Source organism: Seriola lalandi, unplaced genomic scaffold, assembly GCF_002814215.2.
Source record: "Seriola lalandi dorsalis isolate HSWRI2012SDOR001 ecotype SW California unplaced genomic scaffold, Sedor1 jcf7180002054795, whole genome shotgun sequence".
NCBI lineage: Eukaryota > Metazoa > Chordata > Actinopteri > Carangiformes > Carangidae > Seriola > Seriola lalandi.
Window position 1 is genome coordinate 4,341,619 of NW_019525348.1, and position 26,257 is coordinate 4,367,875.

The 26,257-nt window shown below is 42.0% G+C and overlaps 1 protein-coding gene across 3 annotated transcripts; it reads right to left on the bottom strand.

Moving 5' to 3' along the window:
• Nucleotides 1-381: 381 nt before the first annotated feature.
• pwwp2b (PWWP domain containing 2B) lies at nt 382-25,951 on the bottom strand. Of its 3 annotated transcripts, none has more exons than XM_023425903.2 (3): nt 25,592-25,951; nt 21,645-23,376; nt 382-2,462 (listed from the first exon to the last, which is right to left on the bottom strand). In XM_023425903.2, exons 1-2 carry the CDS (start codon nt 25,729-25,731, stop codon nt 21,645-21,647), a joined length of 1,872 nt encoding a protein of 623 aa, XP_023281671.1. In that variant the 5' UTR covers nt 25,732-25,951; the 3' UTR covers nt 382-2,462. The 3 variants fall into 3 exon arrangements, with proteins under 3 accessions (XP_023281671.1, XP_023281669.1, XP_023281670.1); XM_023425901.2 differs by lacking the exon at nt 382-2,462 and adding an exon at nt 16,618-18,525 and having other exon boundaries at nt 21,649-23,376; XM_023425902.2 differs by lacking the exon at nt 382-2,462 and adding an exon at nt 16,618-18,525 and having other exon boundaries at nt 25,592-25,949.
• Between the last annotated feature and the right edge of the window lie 306 nt (nt 25,952-26,257).

The window sequence follows — 26,257 nt, forward strand, 5'->3', positions numbered from 1 at the left end:
TTCAGTACCCAACACCTTTGCTGTGAAAACAGTTTAATCTCTGATTTCAAATAAGACGGCAGTGAGACGCTTTTATTAGAGAATAAACATCTCCACCCATGACTGTAAATGCCTTGTGGGATTCCTTCCAGTAAATGTACAATGACTTTCTGAAGGCCACCACAGACAATTCCTGTGTTGTGCTTGTGACTCTATTATGCTGTAAAATGCAGGACAAACAAAACTAATATAATACAGAATAGACTATGAATCACAGCGTGAGTTCCTGTGGTGAAGCTGTATGTGCTAGAAGCTTGACATATTTAATCTATTGGTCTGTTCAAATTTGATTTAGCACAGAGCAAACAAAACTTATGGTGAAGGATAAAAAAAACAAAAAACGTTTTGATTCATTTTTATTTTTTATTGACAAAGCAGTACAGTCTGTTACTGTCAGTCAGATGAGTCACAGATTGAGCCACTAATTCAGGGAGGAGGTTAATCCAATGAAGGTAATGACACAGTCCTTCCTGCACGTCCCACCGTGATTCATGGCCTGCTTTCCACAAAGTCCCTGGCACTGTCACCTTATACCACACACACACACACACACACACACACACACACACACACACACACACATACACAACCTCCATGGTGTGTGAGTGATAACTAAATCACCAAAAAATGTACCGTATTTTATGTTATCTAAATAGATTGGATTCCACTCTGGAAAAATGAGCACTGATTCACAACCGTCTGTCAAATATTGCACCTGCATGTGCACAAGAGGTGGAGAAAACACAACTCACAAATGTAGCTTTGCTAATATCAACCAAAAGGATATATCAAGCTTCTTAGCCTGCTTGCATTTGTCAGGATCAAGTTAGTTTGTTAGAAATGTACATGTACTCAACTGAACTTTTATTTGAGAACATTTTAGCCATTTTATTTCCACCCAAAAAAGTATAAACACAACATTAGGATTGTTTGGTTGTTTTTACTGCCCACCAGTAAGCTAACTGTTAGCTTACATTATTAGCAAAATGCCACTTTAGACCTCTTTCCTTATGTTTTTATACTTGTGAGGAACAAGCTAAAATGATCACACAAACACACACAGTGTTAAATTAGCTGTTTCATTTAAAAACAAAACTCACAAAAGCGTAGCTAGTATTTACCAAAAAGCCATATATCAAGGTATTTAACCTGCTTGCATTTGTCAAGGTCAAGCTAGATTGTTAACCTCGCTTATAAGAAATTTACATGAACTTTTATTTGAGAAGATTTTAGCCATTTCATTTCCACTGTTTGGTAGTTTTTATTGCTTGGCAATAAACAAACATTTAGCTTACATTATCTAGTAAATAGATCGCTTTCCTGCAGATTTTAGCATAGGAATGAGCTAAAATAATCACACACACACAAACACACGCAGTGTTAAATTAAACGTTCTTATGTAGGTTTCATTTAAAAACAGATCCACTGAGGTGAGAATAGAAACCAAACATGATGCTGTTCTCTTTCAGGAACCATTCCCCTGTTCCAGGATAACAGGCAATAAAAAGCCACAACAAAGGTGCTTATCAGCCAGTCCACTGCTCCTCTACAACACTTCCAATGGATCCATTCCGAACCATGCCAAACCTAAAAGCTAATGGCAACTATATAATGGAAAATATGGGTTTGTGTCTGGATTCATTGCCAGATGACAGCACAGACAGAAGGCATATGTTTAGGCTTGCTTTAGTAACTGGATTCTCTGGATGTTTTTGCTCAGTCAGTATCTCACTTCACTCTTCACTGTGCCTTGATCCTGTAGAACTCCACCCTGCGTGACTCACCGAGCTGCCGTCAAGGTAGTCTGGCTCTGATTCTGTCCAAAAGGTTTCACCACTGTGATTCAAACCTTGAATCACTCCAGCATCATGAGCTCGTGATATCTGGTGCATATGGTGTGTGCTTGTGACTGAACGTGCATTCACTTACACATTCTTTCTGTATGTGTGTGTATTGTGCCTGTAATGCCAGGGGGCACTACATAAATATTATGTTTCATCTCAGCTGTGGAGGGAAACGTGGACGGTAATAATTTCAGATCTGATATCACATTAAACACAGATTGTGTGAAATTTAATTAGGGGGTAATTAAGTGCTTCTCTGATTAAGGATGAATCACAGATAAATTCATCCTGGGTGATTCATTTAAACATGTGAAGCGCTGTGGATAACAGCTGAGAGGCCTTATTGGATGGCTTCAGCAGAGATACAGTGCAGTGCTCTTTTCTGTCAGTGAAAGCCATTGATTTCTTCCCTGCTGATAACTCTGCGGTGTGTGTGTGTGTGTGTGTGTGTCTCTCTCTCTCTCTCTCTCGCTTTGTGTGTGTGTGTGTGTGTGTGTGTCTGTGTGTGTGTGTATGTGTGTGTGAAAGTTACTCATCTCTGAGCTGGAGCTGGAGCTGTCGATGAGATGAGCGGAAAACCTGTCAGAGAGAGAGAGGTGGCAGTTAGACACCACCACCAATGGTGAGTGAGGAATGTGTTGCCTCTCTGCGGGATTTCACCATCCCCCTGTGTTGGCATTCAACCACTGCAGCTTCTTAGCTAACACTGTAGGCATGCTATGGAAGCCTCAACAGAGTGGTGGCTGTTGTACGCTAACAAAATAATCATTGTTCTATCTAAGATATCCAGTTTAAATATATCGCATTTCAAGTATCATATTTCATGTACTGGCTGATGAAAATAACACTGACAAAAAACACGGTCAAGTGGAACAGAAGCTAGCTTCTCTAAAGCTGTTGACACCAGTGTTGCACAAGTATTTATACCTTTTTCAAAATACAGTATGTGAGGAGAATGTTTGCAGGGTTTAGGTTGACTATTGGTGTATTGTCATTTTGAGAATTAAAAGGGGCTATTTGTAAGTTTTCTGTGCTGCCAAAGAGATGTAAAACTACATTGGTATGCTTTTTGGTAACCACAAAAATACCTTCTTATGGATTTCAAACTTTCAAATAAAACAAGGGAAAAGTAAAATATGGGACCTTTAAAGGGGCTATTTGTAAGTTGCTGCCAAATGTGGTTTCTATGCTGGTTCTGTCGCCATTGTCTTTATAATACAAGAGGTTATTATATTATACAGTTTAAGGATATGGAAATTTAAATTGGCTCTTGTAATTCCAGTTATGGAATGAAAAGGACCAATTTTAAAGATACTGACAAGCAGATTTTTTTTTACAATTACTGTACAGTTCCTGGTTGTTTTAGTTTTGGAACGAAAAATGGCTCAAGAAAAATTATTATCAGCTTTAATAATCACACAACATGTACCCTGATATCTAATTAACCTTTCCCATGTATTTGAAGGCTGTAACACCTGGAAAGTAAGAATTACATCTGTAACTGTAAAAGCGATTTGTTGATTTATTTAGAGTTATGTTTCTGACCAGTGTGTTGTACTTTGTGGAATCACTTCACAGATCTTTTCATCATATCTGATCATCATCCGAAATTACTGTAAACACTTCCTAGAAAGCTCCAGGGGGAACTGAAACCCCAGAGCGATCTTGATCTGGCGCCCTGAGGCACATAGCAGCAATTACAGTGGAAAAAATTACACTTGTTATCTCAAAAGTACACTTTGCCTTTCCTTTGCCTGAAATCACATGGATGATTCATACAAGTGAGAGAGTCCTTGATGAGGCAGTGATACTGAACCCTCTTTAAAATGCCCATGCACTTCACATGGAGAGACAGTGATAATGACTGTGCAGCTTTGGGTATGAACACACACATTGGCATTTCCTCCCGTCAGGAACACAGTCTGCAATCAAGGCCTCAAACAGTGACTCATGAGGACACATACTGTAGGGACACATGAAGACGGAGAGAATGGGGGGGGAAAAAAGGAAGAGAAGAAAGAAGCAGAAAGGCAGAACTTGTAATTTGTTCTGCACATCTGTAATTTTTCAGTGTCAGGTGTTACCTCAATGAGAGCATGCAGAGCGTTTCAAAGAGTTTAATCTGGTAATATCAGCGAGCTTTTCCAGCTGTGGGACTGAATATGAAGTGAGTGTTGTGAAATGACCTGAGCAGCTTCTTTTACCCACTGCGGAGAGGGCGGTGGCGTGCAGAAGACTTAGCAAACTGTGGTTATTATTCTCCTCTGGAGCACCATCTGATGCTGATCTGCCATACAAGGCCAAAGAATGTTAAATATGAGGGAGGGCAGGGAGTGTATTAAGCAAGCTCGCTCGCTTTTGCATCTCAGGACGCACACATTTACTTTAACGTGCACGGCCGTGAGCTCGTGTGGAGGCGAACGCGGACATCCACATGTGCACACACACACACAGAATTATTGAAGAATCAACAGTTCCCAGGCCTCAGGAGGTGGAAGCTATGCAAACTCAGCTGCTCTGACTTACAGTAAGCAAGTAAGCTCCTCAGCTTAACCACAACCTGAGTACAGATCTGTTTTCTTTTCTTCCACAGAGCCAGACCCCCAAGCACTGGAGGTAAACTCACTCGTGCTTGTCCCATGTCTTATTATGTGATTTTTATCTACATGAACTATTTGTGCCCGCAACAAGGCCGCAGGCCTCCAGGCCTTCAGGGAAAGCTGTTCATACCAATATAAACACGAACTGACAGAGATGTCGAGGAGTACAGGGAACGCAGAGTCAGGGCTTCTCACCAGCTTTTGTAACAGCAAAGGTTGAGACAGAAATGAGACAGACTGCAATGGAACTGAGCAGAGAATCGCAGAGGCGAAGAAATTTTGCCTTGCACTTTGGTGAACTCTGACATTTACCACAAACCATTTGCAAACTGGTTCGGAGGTAGTGACCTTTGACGAAACCCTGAGAATCAAAAAAAGGAGGAAGTTATCATATTAGCTGTGTCATGCAATCAACTTCTATGTCAATACGTTGTGTAATTCCTTCTGTCCATGAAGAGATCCTCTCCTACAACATTGCTGGCTTCATCTGCTAACATGATGACATTGTGTCATTCAGACGAAGGGGATTGTTACTTTTACAGAATGACATTTGGCACCTGGTGTACTAAAGAGCGAGCAGAGGTAAGAGCAGTGAGTTAGAAGTGAGGAAGAATAGTGTTTTGTGTTCTCTGCGTCACTGATGGATTTTTAAACTTATTTGGCCGTTGAAGCTTTAATGACCACCGTGAGCCTGAGGGGTGCTCGCCCTCTCTTCTAACAGTGCAGCCACTGATACATTTTCACATAAGCTTTATCATTTAATGTTATTCGATTGCAAAATCAATAGAAAGCACAAGAGCTGCATTTAATCTCTCCCTCTCTTCCGGCATGTTTTTTACTTGTGCTGCTTCTGCTTTTATGTTAATGAGGTTGCACAGTTCAGATGTGTGCCACAAGACCAACAATGATTTGCCATCATTTTAACATAAATGAACATAGACGATTACATGTCTACAATAGGCTTGAGTTAGACTAACTGTGTATCGTTGTAAAGTTACAGTTAAATTCTCTTTCTGTGCTGAACTGAAGCAAAGTGAGCAGTGACACAAAGGGGGGATTTCATATAAAAAGACTGTAGTGTAAAATACCCAGTGAGCTGGCCTCATGCTAGCTTTGCCTGAACCTTGAAACACATTTTAATCTGAAAGAAAAACAGTGTTCTCCATCCAGATAACAATTTTAGATCTGTATCAGAAATGGTCTCCGTCCTTACTATCACACCTGAAAACGCCTGTCACATGACCATTCACCTACACTGGACATGTCCGTGCTGGTGTAAACAGGAAGCAGATTGTCTACTGCAGTCAGAAAACAGTACGGATGAGGAGCAAAGTCAGTCACTCCACTCACTTACATTGTGCTAGAAAGGGATCTCTCAGAGAGTATGAACAGGAGGAAGTTACAGTAACCAAAACCTGTTTCAGTGGGAATGTGCATGTTTTAAGACACACATGAAAAAATGTCAACCTGTCCTTTGACTGTGGAGCAACCTGACTTACTGTCAGGTTAGCAACCAGAAGTGTAAACAGTATGTCACAAAGCTCCTTGCACCTCCTGTTTCCCAAGGTCAGGCAAAAACCTTTGTGCCACTCTCTGACATGACAGGACGCTAACAAAAGCAAAAAATGTCAGATCTGTCAGATCATATATTTTCTTCCTGTTTAGGACACAATTTGATTTGGTGACCCATTGTACTACATGCTAAAACTGGGTTGATCATCCTGCTCTGAGATCCAAATTTGTGTCTGATAAGAAGGACTTCAGATTTACTCTTCACTGCAACTCTGACAAATTCACCAACACTACAACCCATATCAGAATTAAAGATGACACTGATACGAGTGTATAATCCAATTCTAACAAGATCAAAGCAACACTATAAATACATTAACTTGCTTATTTTAGTTGAAGATCAAATCAGCATAAGTATGACCTGATTTAGGAGACTTGGATTATTTGTCACATGGTTTTTTGAGTGTGTTGATGCTGCACCACAAAGGCTGTGGAGTGAACAAGAGGCAAAGATGCATTTTCATACATCAGCATGAAGCAAAACGAACAGGATCATTGCTGCTGCTGGTGGAAGTTTTGGAAGAAAGTAAATTCTGTCAAGTTTCAAACCAACAAGTTCACTCCTTATTCTCTGGCACAAATAAAGGGTTTGATGTTGCAAACAACAGTGCATGGACACTCTGATCTACAGTGGCGATCCTGACTGTGGCCATTTTCATTTTGGCACCTGTAGCCGCCCAGCCTCACCCCATTATCAAAAGGTGCTAATCCACTGGATCCTGCTAACCACACACACACACACACACACACACCCTCTCGCACACACAGTATCCCCTTTTAGCCCCTCCTCCTCCTCTTCCAAGTTAATTAGATTGCAGTCTGTTCAGAGGAGAGATTTTTGGGAACCATTCGGGGCTCCAGTAAGCGCCTGTTGTGGTGCTGCAGTGTTAATAGTCCTGGATTAGTGAGACAATAGAGGTGGTGCTGGGATCAAGCTGTGAGGAGGCAGGGTTCACAGATGGGATCAGCATAGCTGTAGGGCCGGGCTGCACACAAACACACACACACACACACACACACACACGGTAGAGTCAACACAAGTGTGCAAAATCTACATATGTGCAGATATACAACACACAAGAACACATTTACATTTACATTTTAGTTACATCATCGTCATATACACTGTTGGTATCGCATTATCACACTGCAGAGACACACACATTTCAGATTTTATGATCCTTAACACAAACTCCAATCCCTAATCTGAGTGTACGATTCAAAGAGGAGAACATCTGTGTGTGTGTGTGTGTGTGTGTGTGTGTGTGTGTTTGACTCCCTGTGTATGTGAGCTGATGATCTTGGAATGTCCTTTTCCATTGTGCCTGATGCTTTTGATGTTGGCACCATGCTGTGGATCAAAATAATAGACAGATAAAGAAGGGCCAGAGCAGCCAGAGGGCAGCAAGCGCAGACTCTGGAGGATGAATTTTGAAAAGCCAAACAGAGAGAGACACCAGCGGATAAGCAAGGCAGTAAATACTGCCGCATGTAAGGAATGTGTGTAGACGGAGTGAATACCAGAGCGATGAGAGATGAAAGATGGTAGGTGGTAGGTGGTATATGGCAGGTGACATATTAAGACCTTAACACCCTGATCGCTGCGTGTGCCATGAACCACCCTCCCCCTCTAATGCACACAACACCCTTCCACACATTCCTGGTTATTACGTGTTAACCTGTTACAATGCTGATATAGCTCTCCAGAGAATAATTTGATTGGCACACACACTTGGAAAGAGGTATGGGGGGGGAATTAAATGTCACCCTGTTAATATGTGAATACATAATCAAATGCAGACCTGGGTTAAAATGTATTTACAAATGAGCTTTAGGGCTTTTATCTGCTGAAATTAGCAGCTGAGTTAGTGCTGGCTCATTACAAATGACTACAAATGGTGAGAGTTTGAACTGTTTACAAAAGGACAAGTTTCTCATATTTCTGTTGCTGGCAGCTCATGTAATATGTAAGGGAGGGTCTGACAATCAGTAAAACCAACACAGTGGTAACAGTAACAACATGGTCCTTTCGATTAGCATTTAGCATGTTGTCAAGGACATAATTGTAAGTGATTGAACTAGAGTGCCCTGAAAATGGAATCCAGCTGTGGTAATACTCTTTTGCTCTTTTGGTTCCTTGCGACACAGGAGTTTGGAAACCACAGAGGTGTGGTCGCCTTGATTTTCCTGTTCGAACAAGACACTCGTGTGTTTGCTGTAAATGCAAATGGTGGCCTCGGTTATGTGTTGATTAATTAGGGGAGGGAACAAGTGTCAAGGAAGGGACATTCAAAAGGAGACTGACAGATAATCAGATCACACGATAAAGCTCTCAGTATCACATTAAAAATGAATGCCTTTATAATCTATATTATGTTTAAATATAGCAGCGTTTGGCCGGAACCAATAACAATGTCATATATAGTTAGACCTCTCATACAGGCAGGCTGGTGGCTCTGTATTAATACTTGGAGTGTAAGGCTTTAGATTACAGCCCACAGTTTTACATACTGGCTACCAATAAAATAATTACTAGGTACCTACTGGAAGTTGTATAAAGGGAATAAGGGGATAACAAATTTGCATTTAGGTGGGACTTGGACGATAAATTAGACTACATTTAATTCAATGAATATAGGGTACTGACAGGGGACCAACAGGCTTAGCATATGTTCTTTCACAGTAGTTAGGACCAGAGCCAGACTCTTTGGCACTACTTTCATCTCAGTGTTAATTGTCTCTCACTGGACCCAAAACCTACAACACTGTTGTCTAGTATTTTGCCTTCACTGTAGAACAGTGGTTCTCAAACTTTTTCCCATCAAGGATCCTGAACTGATAGAAATTAGACCACGGACTGCCATCTGATACGATATGTATTAGAGACAGTGTTCAGACCCGTGGCCAAAATAGTCATACATTCTGCGCCCACTTTGAGAACCACTGCTTTAGAAACACATGATTATTTTAGTCATGACTATTTTATAGCTACAGCAATAATATCCCAGGCCTAGCCTAATATTTTGTTGCCAAGTAACAACAGTGTATACCATGTTAATGATAACAAGTACATTATGATTAATGATTAAAAGCAATTTCCCAAAGTAATGTCTTGTAACATTATCTTGAATGAATAATATTTTCATTGCAGAACTGGCACCGTTTCCCCCTCTTATCCCTTTTCCTTCTCAGACATTTTAAAAATATTTACATTTTTATTATTTTTCTTAGTCCCTTATTTGCAATTCATATGTCTTCCACCCTTGTGTTTACATACAGTATTTGTCCTGGTATATGTACCCATATGTAATAAATAAATCTACTGTAAAATGGTGGTAATCTAAAGTGTTATTGGGTCTTTAGTTCAAATATGAATCATAATCACCATTGCATCTCAACCTTTATCTTTTTCAGTCTTCTCACATTGTCTTAGAACAAAGCAAGGGATATGTAAAGTGGCCTCAAAGAAACAAATCATGCACAGACAGATTTACAAAGAACATTTAAGGATGACAAACAGAAAGGTTTGACACAGCAAAAAGTTCCGGCTTTTCTGTTTTAGGTAGCCAGAAACAAGCAGAAGAAAGACTGTAATTCTTCCACTTGTTTCTATTCAAGGTCAAACATCATTCGTGCTTTTTAAACATTTAAGATGTATCTAACTATCAATAATCCAGCATGACCTTTATTTAGTTTTATATGCTGCATTCGTCATACATGCAGCTGCCACAACAGGCTGTTATGCCATCATTAGTCAGCCCCTTGTCTACATTATCCTGTCATTTTGTCTCTCACACTGACAGCACAGACTGTCTTCCTTCCTTCCTACAGTCACACTGGCACCCTGGTGCACTGAAACCCTTGAGGATGTGTCGCCTGGCTGAGGTTTCGGCAGAGAACACCAGTACAGTCGAGGGGACAATGGAGGAGGTGGTAAACAGGAGGTTGAGAAAGAGAAGAAAGAGAAGGCCAGATGGGAAGGTACACAGGGCTGAGACAAAGGCCAACTGTTGGTAAATCCATTCGGGGAAAAACAAATAAATCAACGTGATGGGTGCGATTTACCACAGCTTTAAAACTGATTTCATAAAGAGATGCTGAGGAATTGCTCATGATTTCTCCATGTTTTATCTCTATGTGTATGAGTGCCCATCCCCCTTTTAGTCCCTGCAGTGAGAGCAGGCAGGCTGGTGAAGTTGGGGGCAGGGCAACTCTCTCTCGCTCTCTTTCTGTGTCTCTCGAGCCGGCTGACAGCTGCTCGGGGAGGCCTGGGGCTGCTGCTTATGGCTGGGCAGAGCCGCAGCCACATCCTGCAGGATTCAGTGAAGAGCTCATGCGTCCTCACGGTCATGAGCAGCCGCAAACTGGAGCAACCAGAAATAAAGACCGCCTTGACAAAGAAGTCCTAATGTTTACTCAATCTATCCACTTGTGTTAATATTTGAGGAATCCCTGCGTGGCTGCATGGGCTGGAAGAAAGACATGACACACAAACGCACAGTGTTTAAAGGCTTAAAGTCCATCATAACTGACAGCTGCTTCCTGTCAGGGCCCAAACTGTGATTACCCAGGTCGCATGCTTTGACCCTCAGACTGCTGTCAAGCGGTACCGCGCCCTAATCCTTGAGAAATATATGTATAATCTCTTCCTGGAATGGAGTGAGGCAAGTTTGGGAAAGGCTGCATATTTGGCAAGAGATATTCAAAAATTGCATAATGCAGCTATTGTTGAGGAACATCTCAATGCTGTAATATCCTTTAACCAGAATTAGTCCCACTTTGATCGCCAGCACAAATTTCAGTTATTCTTCTCACCTTCAAACCAAAAAAACAAAACAAAACATAATTTATAGAAAATGACCCATATATAAGATATTTATTATACTAATTACATTATAAAGGCAGAAAGGGTGGGAGAGACGAGCTGTTACTGAATGCAAATGAGAGAGTGGAGTGATCAAACCCCAAATGATTAACCTGGATCAATAAAACGACCCAATCTAAAAAGCCTGGCCAGCACACCCGGGTTGTCAATACAGATGACAGGGGTGAGAAATGACTCTGTAGGCATCAAGGACAAAGGAGGAGACGGCTCACTGACACATGGCTCTGCAGACACGCCAAGGCCTGTTTTTTTTTTTTTTTAAGCCACCATGCAGTTTGCCCGGCAACTCCAAGGACAGGTGGAACACGTGAGATAAACAGAGACACGTCAAGCTGGATGGTTTTCTTTTTCTTCATGACTGTAAAGCTAAGGTTTCCACTTTGGTAAACAAAGTGGAAACTACATCCTCAGAAGAATGTGTGTGCACGCAATAAAAGTTTTTATATATCTTATCAGTCCAGCTGAAGAGTATGTTGTTTAAAAGCGTTGTTTCTGTAGGGGTCTGGTTATAGAAGCCCATGTCTGCTAGATATGATGATAAGAAAATAAAAATATAATGATTAATAAATAAAAGATAATAAGTCAAGGTTTTGACTCATATTAAAGTATAATAATGAGTCAAAATTAGTCAAAAGTATGAGATAAAAATCCAAACCAAAACACACGTCAACATCCAGTTATACAGTAATTTGCTGACCTCCAGTTCAACCGATCTGCGTTACCACACCCTCTTGAGTAAGCCCGAGTTTTAGCTAAGTTCCGGAGGACAACCCTATTAACATCCGCATCATGTTACTCCTTACATGGGACCACCCAATGTGCCTAATCTGGGGGAGCAGACATGTTGTCTGAACAATGTCCAGGCAGGTTTGCTTTCTTAGCCTTGACTCTCAGTGCTGTGCCTGTTCCTTGTGAGCATCCCCTCACACAGAGCTCAGACAGGCCAGGCTTCCTCCACAGTTAATTACGGCCACAGCTTGCATGGAGGCATATCATTAGCAGTAATTGCACACAGAATCCCACTGCCATGTGCCTCCCTTTTTTTTGTGTCCCAGATTTACGCTGCACTGATCCATGAAGGACCACTGCACCACTCCACATGATGTGAATGGGAACTCAGAGGTGCATGGTAGGGGAAGGAGTGATGCAACTCCAGACCCTCCATGTGTGAGCATGTGTTCACATCTATCTACAGGAGGAAATCAGGGTCTAAGACTGAGACTGGGTTTCGAAGAGGCCACAGGGGAAAGACAGCACATGTGGATGGATGGCAGCTCCATGTCAAGTCCAAGAAATACAAGGATTAACTGAGAGGCAGAGTGTGTTTGTTGTGAAAGCATGTTCATGTGTATGGGTGTGTTTTCATATCAATAGTTGGACAGTTGTTCCCTCCTGCTTGGTTGCGGAACTGGTTGTTACATGCTCAACCATGAACTGTAGATTTTCAAATCCAAATGCAATGAGTCTGTTTCCACAAGGGGAAAACACACTGTAACTTAAAGGTCCCATATTTTACATTTTTCTCTTCTCTGAAACTACTAAATGCTAAAAACGCATTAATGTAACTGCTTTGGGGTCGATTCAGAATGTATAATTGTAATGATACACCAGGTTAGAGCTGAACAGAGAACAATTCATGAATCGGTATTCAAACAAATCGAATAAGGACCTTGTGAATTGGAATCGAATCGATTTGGGAAATCAGTGGCAATTCCCAGCCCTACTGAAGGTTGGTAAAACTTACCATTGAATGCAAATGGCCATGGTCATTCAGTGCTAATACTAGCCAGTCAAACAGTCACGCTCTTGTCTTTCAAAAAATACAAACTTAAGCCACTGGTCTCTAATATTGATATCTTTGGGAAGGCCATCCAATGATATATTGGTGTCTTCACAAGCTATGTCTTGTTGAATGCTAGCTCAGTGCTGGAATGACTGCTAGGTGTTGTGCTATTAATAAAGTTAAAACAACAACAACAAAATTGCTGGGCCCATAGCTGAGAGCAGTGATTGTGTAGTTGTGACATCACAAAGTTACAGAAGTCCTGACAACTCATTTTAAGGCTCAGTTTCTGAATACAGGCTGTGTACATTTCCCTGTGGACTGAGCACTTTGATACTTTAACAGTATTAATATAGAACCAAGACCTGCTTTATAATCAAAGAAGACATGGACATGTACCTTTAGACTATATGGGACCTTTAAGAAAAGACAGACAAAAAAGTCAAAACACATGCAAATGAAGAAAACATCTTCACCAATTTGACAACACATGCACATCATTTAGAAAAAAAGTGTAAAGAAATGAAACACACACTGACAAATCTGACAACACATGCAGCATAAAGAAATGTGCTGCAAACACAGACAACACAACCAAATAGAGAAATGTGCTGCAAATTCATTCATGATTTCTTTTGTTGTAGTGCACTGAGCTCCCAGGGCCACTGCAGCTACTTGCTCCCATTTGGATTAAGAATGTGCTGGATAAAGAGTTTGTATTCATGTGCATTCATGAATATCTAAATACTAACAGATAGGATTTTATCTTAAGATCTCAGATCATATTTGAATATACATGCCAAAATGCCCATGGTGAATAAATTGGAGCAGACGTTTTCTCCTTGAAGCTGATGTTGGCTCCACTTCAATAAAAAACTGCCCCCAGCATCACAAATCTCTCCACAGTGGTCACTGTTGCTTTGCCTGCAGATCTCCCAGTAATAAACACAGTTTCTTTGTTTCTCGCTTTGTGTGCATGAATGTGTTTATTTGCGTGTGGCTCCACAGCTAGATTCAGAAAATTGGGCGTGCCTGCCTTCCTGCCTGCTTGCATGCATGCGTCCACCCCCCACCCCTCCAGCCTCACCTGCACAGTGTGGCGGATTGACACTAAGCAACAGCCATGGAGCCAAACACAGCCTCAGATGGCGAGGACTTGCCTGTGGGAAGAACAGACTTAACACAAACTAGAAAAACCAACACAGACGCTGCAGCTGTAATAAATACCAAGGCAGAAGCAGATGGGTTTATCTAAACTGTAAATCAGGGTTGTATTGCCACTGGGCTCACACTGACCTTTTATATGTGAATGTGTAAATGTGAAACCAGACAATAATATGAATGAATCTTAGTGCTTTCTAAAACCACAGACAAGTTGTGACTCAACTGGGCTTCAGGTCTTACATAGCACAGTATCACAGCACTTGTGTGAGACCCTCCCTTTCCTCTCATGTTGCTAAGCACAGAAATGAAAGGTTTTTAATCATTTAATTATTTTTGGTAAAACAATGGAAGCTTGTGACATCCAGGAAGCAAGACAGACCAGCAGTGGAACAGCTTCTAACTATGGCAGCAGACCTTCAAAGGGCAAAGCAGAAAGTAATAGATCATCCTTTTGAAGGTGATTTAAAAGGACGATCCTTTGAGGGGCAACCTCACTGATTTTCACCTTGAAATGTGGAAAGTATTCACTACAGGATTTATAGTTAATCAATAACCCTGCCAGCCCTCAGCAGATATACAGTGTTATGATACTCAAAGCATTTACTGTTGTTAAAAGCAGATTAAGTATTAAATTTTCCCGTCATCATTATTAATAACTGTCCATGGCACAACCTCACTGGTAATTTCAATTTTGAGAATCTTAAGCGTGAGCAGTTCATTTAGGCCTTGAAAAACCCTGTCAACTATCATTTTTAAAACCCAGTCATGTATCTAAGTCATGCTAGGCTAAGCTAAAGTCTCCTGGTCGTAGGTTCATATTTGGTGCAGCCTCAATCTTCTTATCCTGATTTTTCAAGGATGTGTGTATGAGGGACGAAGTCAACAGAGCCTGATCAAAGGCAGGTTAGTGATGCTTCCTTTACCAGAAAATAGAGGCATAAGCCATATTGGGCAACAGGGTAAAGATTCAACTTTTGAAACGGAGATTTAGCCACCTTTCAGAACTGAGAAACTGCCCCATTGAAAAGCTGCAATGCAAATAATCACCTAAACTGCTCTATTTCTATCTGTTTTTTGACCTATCCCTGTTCAATCAGTTCATTTGCTTTGGGGAAAGCTTTGGTCCAAGTGAAACAGAGTGGAGTGGGGTTATGAAATGTCTGGCAGCAGACACAGTCAGGTCAGAGGTATGAAACAGGAGCAGGCGTGGGGGGAAGGGAGAGCTGCAGCTGAGCCTCTATAGTAAAATGATCTGATCAGGAGATAGCCACACGAGGGTCATCTCACCTTGACCGGCCTATCCTCTGAGCTGCATGCTAGTTATGCAACAGACATGCTTAACCACTCCTATTTATGACACGGAGGCTACAAATTAACACGCATGGCATGGCCACAGCTGAGGAAGAGCATGGAGGATGGGGGAGGAAGATAGAAGGAGAGATAGAGAGAGAGAGAGTCTCTCATACAGTGAGAAACATAATGGATTTTTTTTGGGTCAGCATTTAGAGTGCCACTAACCTGGTTAGATTAAGCTCTAATTTCCACTCACAGGTGACCAGTCACTGTGGGGGGACATAGGGCTAATACAGGCCTCCAGCTTTTAAACGGTTCCTATGTTGAGTGAGAACAGAAACAGCAGCAGCAGCATTTTAGCAGTTCAAAAACCCTCCGTCTAAAGTTGTTAGTAAACCTAAGCAAATGCAACTGAGAAATCCCAGAGCAAGTGCCTGAGTTACAACCTGAAACAGACCCAAAGGCAATGTGTACTCACAAGTCGAGGCTGTTGGCTTGGAAAGATGAAAGCAATAGTTTGACTGTTTTGTTTTCTTGCCTGGTTAAGATGAGAACATTGATACCACTCTCAAATCTGTTTAGTAAAGGTACGGTAGCATAAAGACTGGAAAAGAGGACACAGCAAGCTTGGCTCTGTCCGCAGGTAACAAAATCCAGGTACTGGCACCTCTAAAGGTCACTGATTAACACAACGTGCCTAGTTTGTTTACACAGCACAAAACTTAAAGGAGTAAAACAGTGAGTTGGACAAGCTTGTTTTCCTGCTAAGCTAAGCTAAACTAAGCTAAGCAGTTGCTGGCTCTAGCTGTGTATCGAGCAGACACGCACACAGGAGTGGAGTATCAACCTTCTCATCTACCTTTCTGCAACAAAGCAAAAAGCAGAAAAAACATATTTCCCAAAGTATCAAACTATTCTTGTAAATATGCAAACAAAAATATATGGCTAATGCTAATTAGCAGAGTAGCAGTAAATGGGAGCTGGTTGTGAGGCATCTAGTAATAAATTCACTATTATGATAACATAAAAAATAAATAAATAAATAAATAAATAAAAAATCTGCATTTTCATATATTTCCAGAAAGCTGGGGGACTTGTGAGCAACACATTAAAAGAAAGGTCAAAAATGAATCAGCAGAGGCCGAGATACTGTGACGTAAAACTAGCAAGGTCCGAAAACGCTTGATTTTGCATTTCCCATAATGCATATCCACATACTCCACACCAACAGTTTGAGGTCACAAGCTGAAATCCTGATGACATAACAGGGTAATTTTTTTTTTTATGTGGAAACCTGCAAAGCCACAGACATAATACAACTTTTCACAGGCGGAGTAGTGTTCCTCATAAGTAAACTGAACTTCATGTGTAAATTTGGTGAAGTGGCCCCTTTAAAATAAAAAAGGAATATCAAAGGCTGACTCACAACAGCACAGGTATTGCTTGTATATTTTATTTTATGTACAGTACATGTAAAAAAAGAAAACAAAAAAAAGTAGCCAATAACATTGACCAACGTGGGCAACAGTAGATAGCCATGTTGCTCATACATGGGGAAAATCCTGACGACTGTTTCCCCTCTCAGGCATACATAGATGTAGATTCTCCCACTCCTCGGTGTGTAAGGCTGCCTGGAAACTAGCTGGGCTTGATAGCAAATGGTCAAACCACAGATTATCAAAAATGGGAGGAGTGCATTATCTCCCGCTCCTGTAGTAAACACACTTCTCGCATTGACAATCAGTGAGAGCCCCGTTTTTCAGCCTCAATCTGAACAAAAAGTTCCCAGACAGGCAGAAAGGAGACGGGCTGGTTGGCTGAGCGTGACTGTGTGCAATCTTCGGTTAAGTTTTTTTTTTTTTTTTTTAAATTCAGACCGGGCTGCTCTTGACAGCCGTGGTCTCTTGCCTTTGCTGCCTCCCTCCCCCTATTCCAACAGTGCTGCTTTCAACACAAAGGTCACTAAAGGTCAGCGTTGCAGTCTGCTTTTGCCGGATGACTCAATATAACTGCAGGCTCCAACTAGTAGAGAGCTTTTCTTCAGCACACTCAGCAGTTGAATTCACAGTATTCTTACAGCATGTTATTTTTTTTTTTCTCCCAAAGTCACTCATAAAGCTTTAACTGATAATGCATAGGGGGCTTTGACACATTTTTCACCCATGTTTCTCCAGTGGAAATGTTAAAACACAGATTTTTGTAGTGTGTGTGTGTGTAGTAAATAAGCTGAGAGAGGAACACACCCAAGACGAATGCGAGAATACAGTGTACACAACCATCTGTGTCTGGTGTCCCCAAAAATCGTACAATAAAATAAAATAAGATTTGAAAAAAAAAAAAAAAGAAAAAAAAAAGATTTTTTTTGTATCTCTTGTATCTCCAAGGCCATGGATAGTCAACCACAAAGAATTCTGAACTCCCCTGCTGCCTATCAGGGCTGTATCTCGCAATAGTGTTTCAGACAGTGAGCTTACAGCAGGCCACCAAGGTACAGATAAAGTGCTTTTTTCTTAAACATGACGCTTTAAATAATTAAAGTGAAGTGAAAATGGTTCTCAGGAAAGAGTTGGGAGGGGTACGCCGATGTGACACTCCTAAAGTTAAAAAAATGAAATGGAAAAGAGACACAACATGATTCTGGAGAGGAATAAGAGTTCAGTATAAATACATCCACAAACCCAACTAATGTCTCAAAAGGCTACGAGGATGGAACACTGTGATCGCTAGAAGAGCTGGAACAGTCACTACTGTCTCTGGATGGAGCCATTCACATTTTGAGAAGTCAGAGGATTCAAGGTAAGACTTTTCAAATCATGGTAAAAATGTCTCGTGGTTGAGGGGAGGGTATTTGAAGACGTCACTGGCTTCCTCTGGCTGGACGAGTTGGACCTCGTAGTGAACACATCGGCGGCGAGGACCGTGATGATGACAGCAGCAGACTGGTAGGTTTTGGGAGACTGTAGTAGAAAGGTGTAATTGATGGATCATAATAAACCATTACAGATAATAAATACATTCGGGTCCTTGTAGTGTCGTTATTCAGCTCTATTGAAATGATTAAATCTAAAAAAAAAAAAAAAAAAAAAAAAAAAGAAGAGGAATAGTTTAAGTTCATGGGACACCATGAGATGCTTGGCCTTTTTTTGCTCCCTTATCCAGTCTCAATAACACTCCACCTTGGCGGCCATTTTCCACCAGCCTTGTGAAAAAGAAAAGAAAAAGGAAAAAAAAAAAAACGGCATATAAATAGTAGCCGTGGCAACCGCACGTATTCCCTCCTGGGTCTTGATGACAGAGTCTGAGAATTCAGAAAAACCTCGGAGACCTCTCTTCAGTCCTCAGCCTCTATACAAGAGAGAAAGAAGCAGAAGCAGAAGCAGAAGAAGAAGAAGAAGAAGAAGAAGTGTGAGAACAAAGTCACAAAGTAAAGACAATGAGCAAACAAGGCAAGTCGTATATCCGCTGCAGGGAATTCTGTTTACTGTGTACAAGGCTCAACATATAGAGAGATGTGATTCTCAACATGTCAGGTTTGTCATCTGCAGATTATGGAGCACCAGGAAGTGAATGTCAGCTACTTTCCAGCTGACTATAACCTCTGTGTGGCTGACAGAGCAAGAAAAACGCTTCCTTTATGAGCGCTGGAAAAAGTACCAAATATAGACTCGTCTTAACCCCTTGCTGTGTTTATTCTCAACTACAACCACCCTCTTCTTGGCTACTGAGCCCCTAACAGAGTCAACAGAAGGGTTGAGAGCTGCCTGTCTGGCCCTCATATCACTCAAAGACAATATTTAACCTTTGAGTGTGTGTTGAGGGCCTGCTGCCTGGCTACACAGGGTCAATGAACTCGGAAACCAAGGGAGGGGGGGAGCTTGGCAAAGCCATAGCGTGACATGACCTGCTTTAAATGTATAGCATCAAGATGGCTGACAAATGAATGGAAAAACCAACATTAAGTGTCTCAGTAAGGTGTTGTTCCACTTTGAGCCTCCAACACAGCTTCATTGCAAACTCTAGTGGAGGGATGAACAACATTCATTCCCTCATTTGGTGTTCGATGATGGTGGTGGAGAGCGCTGTGTAACACATTATTCCAAAATCTCCCAAAGGTGCTCAGGAGGGTTGAGATCAGGAGACCATGAAGGCCATTAGCGATGGTTTCCAGCCAAGTGTGTTCAAAGTGTTCACTTGAGGGACACAACAGAAACATCCACTATACACATCGTCTCCACAAGCTCCTCCATTACTTAGCTGTGAACACTTTAAATCAAAAATATTTCAGAGAGACAAGAGAAAATAGCACAAAGCTACATATCACTAACTTTTCATGAAACCATTCAGTCAGCCCTGTACGGAGACATCAGCATTCCTCTCATTGTGCTAAAGCAGTTCTCTCTGCTGTATTTGTCGGGGCTCACTTTCGGAAATGAGCGGTTTTAACAAGCTAAGCAGCAGCACAGCCAGTGCCTTCATTACAGCTGGTATTAATGTTTATTTTGCCCCCTTTCAACACATCAACTGTTCCATGACATGAACGCAGCAGAACTCCCTCGGGCGGCATGGAAGAAGGTAAAGTGTTTGTTAAATAAGCAGGTTGCTGCTCAGCTCACATTCCCCTAGCGTTTAACATAACATCATCTAATTTGATGGAGGAATTTAATGTATTTCACAACTTGATAGTCACTTTTATTCAACAGCGATAATGATACCTGTACAAATACACTTGTGCACAAGATTCTCTGCCTGACTAATTTTATGTACTAATAAAAATATGACTGACTCTTTGCATCTACCAAAGTGAATGATATAAGTTGATTTGAATAACACCTTTATAGCTGCTAATTCAATCTGCAGGATATTTTAGGGTATGTAGTGATATGCAGGGCTCTACATCACAGGCATATGAGACTTGTGACACTTGAGTTGGCAAAATAAATATTTGTTATAACTCCCTTATCAGAATTAAACATCTCTCTCTCTCTCTGCTTGCTCTCATGAAAAGAGAGCAGTGTATAACTCTTTCAGGGAGCAGCGTCTCATTTATAGCTGGTACTGACCCTGGCCTTTTTTAGAATGACAAACGGCGATGGCAGCGGGTCATATCATCTGTCGCTAATTAATGCTAATTCTGCGAGTAACTTGATAACAACCTAGTTGAATTTTGGCTTGTTATCGGGTTTGTGTGTTCTCTGCGAACCAGCGTCTGCACTCGGTGAAAGATCATTTGTGAGGGAAGAAACTGCATTCACCACTGTACAATCTTTCTCTTGTCATACCTTTTGTAGTTCAAATCACTCCAACAGAGTGATAACTCCTCTGTTGTAAAAACACTGTGTCACAGTTTCAGGAATCAGAATCTCCCCTTTTACTTTCATTCATATCATATCAACAATTGAAGCTGATCAGCTTCATGGTTTTGAACCAAGACTTCCATATTTGGATCATGTAGCTCATGAAAAATAAGGTGTAAAAGTCTGGATGCTCCAGCTGTTATTTCAAAGTGTCAGATAAATATTTAATCAACATTTCGTATGTTCTCCTGCTATAAATTTATCCTTTTACACTTTATGTACTGAGCATATTTGGCACAAAACTTTCATTTGGGATGAATTCAGGGAGATCTTCATCATATTCCCAGGCTGCAGCTGCAGACTGACCATCAATTATTCTGCTACTAAAACTTTTGTGTCTTAGTTGTTTATAAGTTACTTTTAAAATTTGATAATGGAGCCTAAAAAGATTCAGAAAGATTCCTTTATTAGGGTCAATGAACATCCTACCTGCTCTCTGTCTTCTCTCTGTCAGTTTGCCACAGAACCTTTTGTGTACTGTACAATGATAAACGCAAAGAGATGTATTACAATTAATTCTTTTCTTGCTTGTGTTCGTGAAAATAAACACACATGGAGCTTTGCAAACGCTTGTGTAATAGCCTGCTGTCTTTTTTTTTTTCTTGTTCATACACTGTTCATATTGCGTGGTTTGTATATCTGTCAGGAGATGAAACTGCTAGTGCATCTACTTTTTGTGCCAGCTTTTCGACATCTGCCCTGGTGCTCTGTTGCAGTTTTTCCAACATCTGAGCAGTTTCCTCTGACTTAGCCTGGACACTCTGACTTTATCTCATAACTTAAAATACTAGTTGGAACACTGGTGAATAAACTTCCTCTGTTTGAGTGAAGCCACACAAACGGCAAAAGCACATGCTAACGGAAACTGATTTGCTGCTTGTATGTAGGGTGGATGTGATTTGTTGTTGTACCCAGGTTCAGTGAAGAGGTTAGCTACGGCCTGTCAGCAGGAATTAATTAATTGAACATACCAACATAATTTTGATTAGGTAGATGACAGATTAATGATGTTTTAATGCCCCGCCCTATTTAAGTCCTTAGAGAGCACACTGACACACATATAAAACTATAAAGATGTGATACACCCATGTGTAAATGTTGTAAACTGACCTACGTGTCGCAGTGGGAAAGCAGCGATGTAATCTCCGGGCTCATGTGACCTACAGCCTTGGCCGCCTCCAGGATTGCTCTCCGGTACATCCCTTTTTTCTTGCGGTTGAAGCGGGACCTGAAGAGCTCTCTGAAGGGCGATAGTTTGGCAACAGAGAGCTGCGAGGTGGTGGGTGAACCGAACCACGCCACCTTTGCCTGGGGCCACTGCGCCTCGCAACTGGCCGTCTCCTGTTTGCGGGTGCCGCTGATGCTGAGGACGCGTGCTGGCCACCAAGGGAAGCCATGGATCTTCCCCCACACGATGTCGCCCACTGCCACAGCGTGACCCTCCTCCGTTACACACTTTGTCATGCTGCGCGTGTGCAGCCGCACCGTAAGTGGCGGCACTGTCTTGCAGTCCTCCCGTGAAGGTACAGAAGATGAGGTCACAGAGAGATCTTCACCGGGGGCCAGATCACACAGCTCTGGTGAGGTGCCATCAGAGCTGAAGGACTTGGACTCATCTAGACTGTCGCTGCTGCAGACTGACAGGCTAGAAGAATCTGCTTTACGCTTACGGAAATTGATGAGAAGGGTGAGGTCGCTGTGGCCGCGGTCGGCCTCCTCCCCAGAACTCCCTGACCACAACTCCAGAGAGTTCTTGCCTTCCCCTGAGTCATCCGAATGGGGGAGGCAGGGCCCAGGAACCCTGGGGCTTCGTCTCCTAGTGCCCTCTACAAGTTCTGCCTCATACTCGACCACACTCTCCTCACCCTCCCTCTGAGGGGGTCTCAAGCGGATCTTTGGAGATGGCAAGTCCTGACCCACAGTTGTGAAAGGCCTGGTTAGTTTGAGTTTGGGAATGGACACAGTGAGGCCAGACCGTGTGGCATCTAGAATGTGCCGTTGTTCCTTGGTGGGATCAGAGGGCGCCTTGCCATTCTCTGCCACACCATTCTGCACCAGCTGTTTGGGGCAAAATGGTTTGACTGAACCGTGGACGCGTGAGGGGATTTTCATGACCTCCCCCTTGCCCTGTGGAGTGCTGTAGGAGATCTTTATGACAGGACTGTGGGGGATAATCACGTCACCTCCGGGGAACTTCTCTCCATCAGCTTCCCCCCTTTTGTCCTTCCTAAGGCGCTTGCTGTCAAGGCTGGTGCCATTTTCCCGCCTTTTAGTGTCCTTGGTAGCAACTACATCCTCTTTTCTCGACAGCTTAGAGGGGATGTCCTTGTCATCACCGTCATCGTCGCTCTGTAGTGCATTCTCTTTTCTAGATGTCTTGGTGTTGCTCATGCCATCTTTGCTGTCTTCATCACTGTTCAGTGTGTTCTTGCATTTTTCACATAGTACCTGCCGTGGCCGCAGACGGATAGTACTCATGGTCATACGGCCAGGCTCTCGCGTCCTTCTCTTCTTTCTTTTGATTGGTCGCGGAGGGGGCTGAGGTACCCATTGGCTGTAGCTGTGACGCACCCATAAGGGCTGAGGGAAGGGGGCTCCTTCAAAATAAGGAGGGTAAGGAGTCTGTCCAGCTGGCACTGGTGTGGGTATGGGACAGGGGAGAGGTGCAGTAGGTATGCTGCTTTCAGGGAGAGTGTTTTCATCCTTTGGTTTGTGTGAAGCCTGGCTGGGAGAATTGGAAACCGGCTCCTCACTCAGAACTTCTGGGAAATCACAAGTTGGTTTAGATATCGGGCAGTCCCCGGGTTTTTCTGTGAAATCTGGTAGACAGAAGAGCCCAGTCCTAGGATGAAAAAGAAAAAAAAACACAAAACAATAAATTAATAACTGTACGTCTCATTCAGCTTTGTTAGCGTGCTACACTGAAGTTCATACATGCCAATACAAACACAAGCAATTCTTAAATTTTTAAGTTGAGCAATTTCCTCCACACGAATGATACTATAATGCCGTACTTGTATTTCAGCATGTTAGATAACTAGGCCGGTGGGAGAGCACAAATCAAACACCTCGCTGTTTCAATTAGGCCAAATGAGAAACGAATACTCAAAGCTGTTCAAAGCCTTTCCTACAAGTGGCCTACCATAGGCTGCAAGGAGGGAAACTTATTTTACCATTTTATTTTACTTTGACTGGATACACTGACGCCACTCTCCCTGTCACCTGTATGCTGAAAATTCTTTTCGTGTGGGGGTTGGGGTCCGCTGTACAAGCAGCCAGACATCCTGCTGCCTTAGGCCACAAAAATGGAGCAATAGTATCACTGACTGTCTGTGAGTGATTTTACGTGTTCTTTTTTCATACTCTGGGACCAGCAAACATGTCCAAAGAAGGCCTAACTGCCAAGGAGTCTTTGAGAGGTGGCTGGCAGGCAACAGTAACATGGCTGTGCTGCTTTAGTCAGGAGACAGCAGACAAAGAGACTACAGGATGCCCAGGAAACCCCCCCCCCCCCCAACATCTGACTGAACAAAAAACAATCCCATGAATCACTCGGGATTCAGAGAGGTAGGGTAGGAGCCAGGAGATTTCAGTTTGTTTTTGCATCCGTGTCTACCCAGGGCTTATGTGTGGTGAGATTATTAATTAGTGCACATTTGGGGAGCCTGTTTTCCTCCCCAGGAGAAGTAACTGGCAGCCACCTTCAAATAATAGTCTCTTGGTGAGGTTTGTTCCTCTCACCTTTTTTTATAAGTGTCGCTAAAGCAGCTGAATATTAGCCTTCACCGTGATTGACACGGCACAAACAGTTCAGCCTGTGACAAGGAACACACAGTGCTAGTTAGGCACAGCACAAGGACGCAGCATATGACCAGCAATGATTCACTGCACTGTTGCCATTTCATGTTGTGTACAGTGTAACTAGATGTGGAGATCTGCCTGTATGATAGGCCTAAAAAACCTGTGAGAGACAATGACAGGAACTGTATTTCCATGAGCTGAAAAGGAAGAATAAGTCAAATTTTGTCAGTGACAAGGCCTGAAATATAGACCTATTTTAAGTTATTCCAAGGCCTGTCTTTTCCCATTTGGGTGGGTTATTTTCAGGACAGTATGAGCTCTCACATGAAAAACCATCTAAGCATACTAAGGGGCAAAGCTGGTCAGATTCTGATTCTGCTAGTCTATAAATAGTCTAAAGCCACTGGCTTTTAAGGTGTACAACACTAAGAGCAACACAAGGCTTATACATGTGACACACACTAAGAGGGGAAGATAAGACATGACACTGATATGTGAAATTACTCTCATATGGTTTTTCTCATTTGAACAGGATTGTTTTCTTGAAAGAACCTTTTCCTACCTAACATAGAGACTAACATGGTCACTGGATGTCATCAGAAAGAGGTTTTCAGTAAAACCATAACAGTTGTGATTCATCAAATCCCACATGTATCTTTATTGTAATTTTCTATTGTTTCTAAAGATTAAAAGTGACTGGTAATCAAGGTAATCAAACCATTTCTCTAAACAGCAACTGTAATTGAGATTATTTGAATTAAAACATCATTTCAGATTTTAGCACACAATGCACTACCATCAGCATGTATACATATCAAAATATAACTGATTTACAGAATGATGTTCAGCCAAGGCCTACCCTTTTTTCTGAATACGTTTTAGCTGTTCTGTATTTGATTAGGCTAACAATAAGCTAGAGATGAACCCAGTGACATTAGCTATTGTTCAAAAGAAGTCATTCACAATCTCTGTAGACAGGGCCTCTATCTTGACATACAGTTTCTCACCACAGTAAAATAACATATTTTATCATCTTATTATGGGTTAAAATGATACCAGTTTGCCATTAGCCAGCAAGCTAGCAGATAGCTACCTTGTCACCTATGAGTCTTTTGTATGGAGGCCCAGTTAGCTAACATCTAGCTAAGCAGCTATCTTTGACTTGTTAGCATCAAAGGTAGATTAGCCGTTAGCAGAGTTTAGCAAATTAATTTCAGAGATAAATTTATAAAGGAAATGAAAGAAATACGACTCACTTTTTGTTGCAATCAAGTAATATCCCCGTGTAGCTCCTTTCTCGATAGGTCAGCGTCACCACCAGTGTATCGTTAACTATTTGATCGATAGTGACAGGTACCCGAGAGCCGGCCCGCAGCTCCTCGGCCACAGCCTCCATGTTTCCCGGGGTGAAGTGTCCGGCTCGGCGGTGCTCGATCCCGGCCAAGGGAGCCACGGTCGCGTCGGCCAAAGATCCGTCTCCCTTTCGCTATTGGAGCAGGAGGCTACACCAGGGCATAAAATGACGCCATCACCCCCACCAAGTCAATTACAACAGTACTGCTACCGCTGACATCACGCTCTCTGTGCTAGAGGAGCAAAAAATCCTCCAAGACAAGGCCTACCCTTTCTCTGTCTCACTTTGACTTGTTTGATGCCGTTCATTACTACGGACTTTTATCTCGGGAATACCTCAGTTTTCCCAGCGATAGCTTAATGGCGTTTTGTTCTACACGTACACTATGATTACACTGGAAAATGGATAAAATATCGATGCATTTTCTATGATGTGGCGAACGATACGGCCGTAAATATTTTTACTTAAGTGAGATAATTATGACCTGTATTTAACAAATCATCATAACATGTAAAGCTACAATTATTTATACTTTCACAGGAGTATTAAATATACAATATATTAAAAT

Coding starts and splice junctions, on each gene's coding strand:
- pwwp2b (XM_023425901.2), bottom strand. CDS start 25,731: ATGGAGGCTGTGGCCGAGGAGCTGCGGGCCGGCTCTCGGGTACCTGTC. Junction 23,377..25,591: donor TTACTTGATTGCAACAAAAA/GTGAGTCGTATT, acceptor TTTTCATCCTAG/GACTGGGCTCTTCTGTCTAC.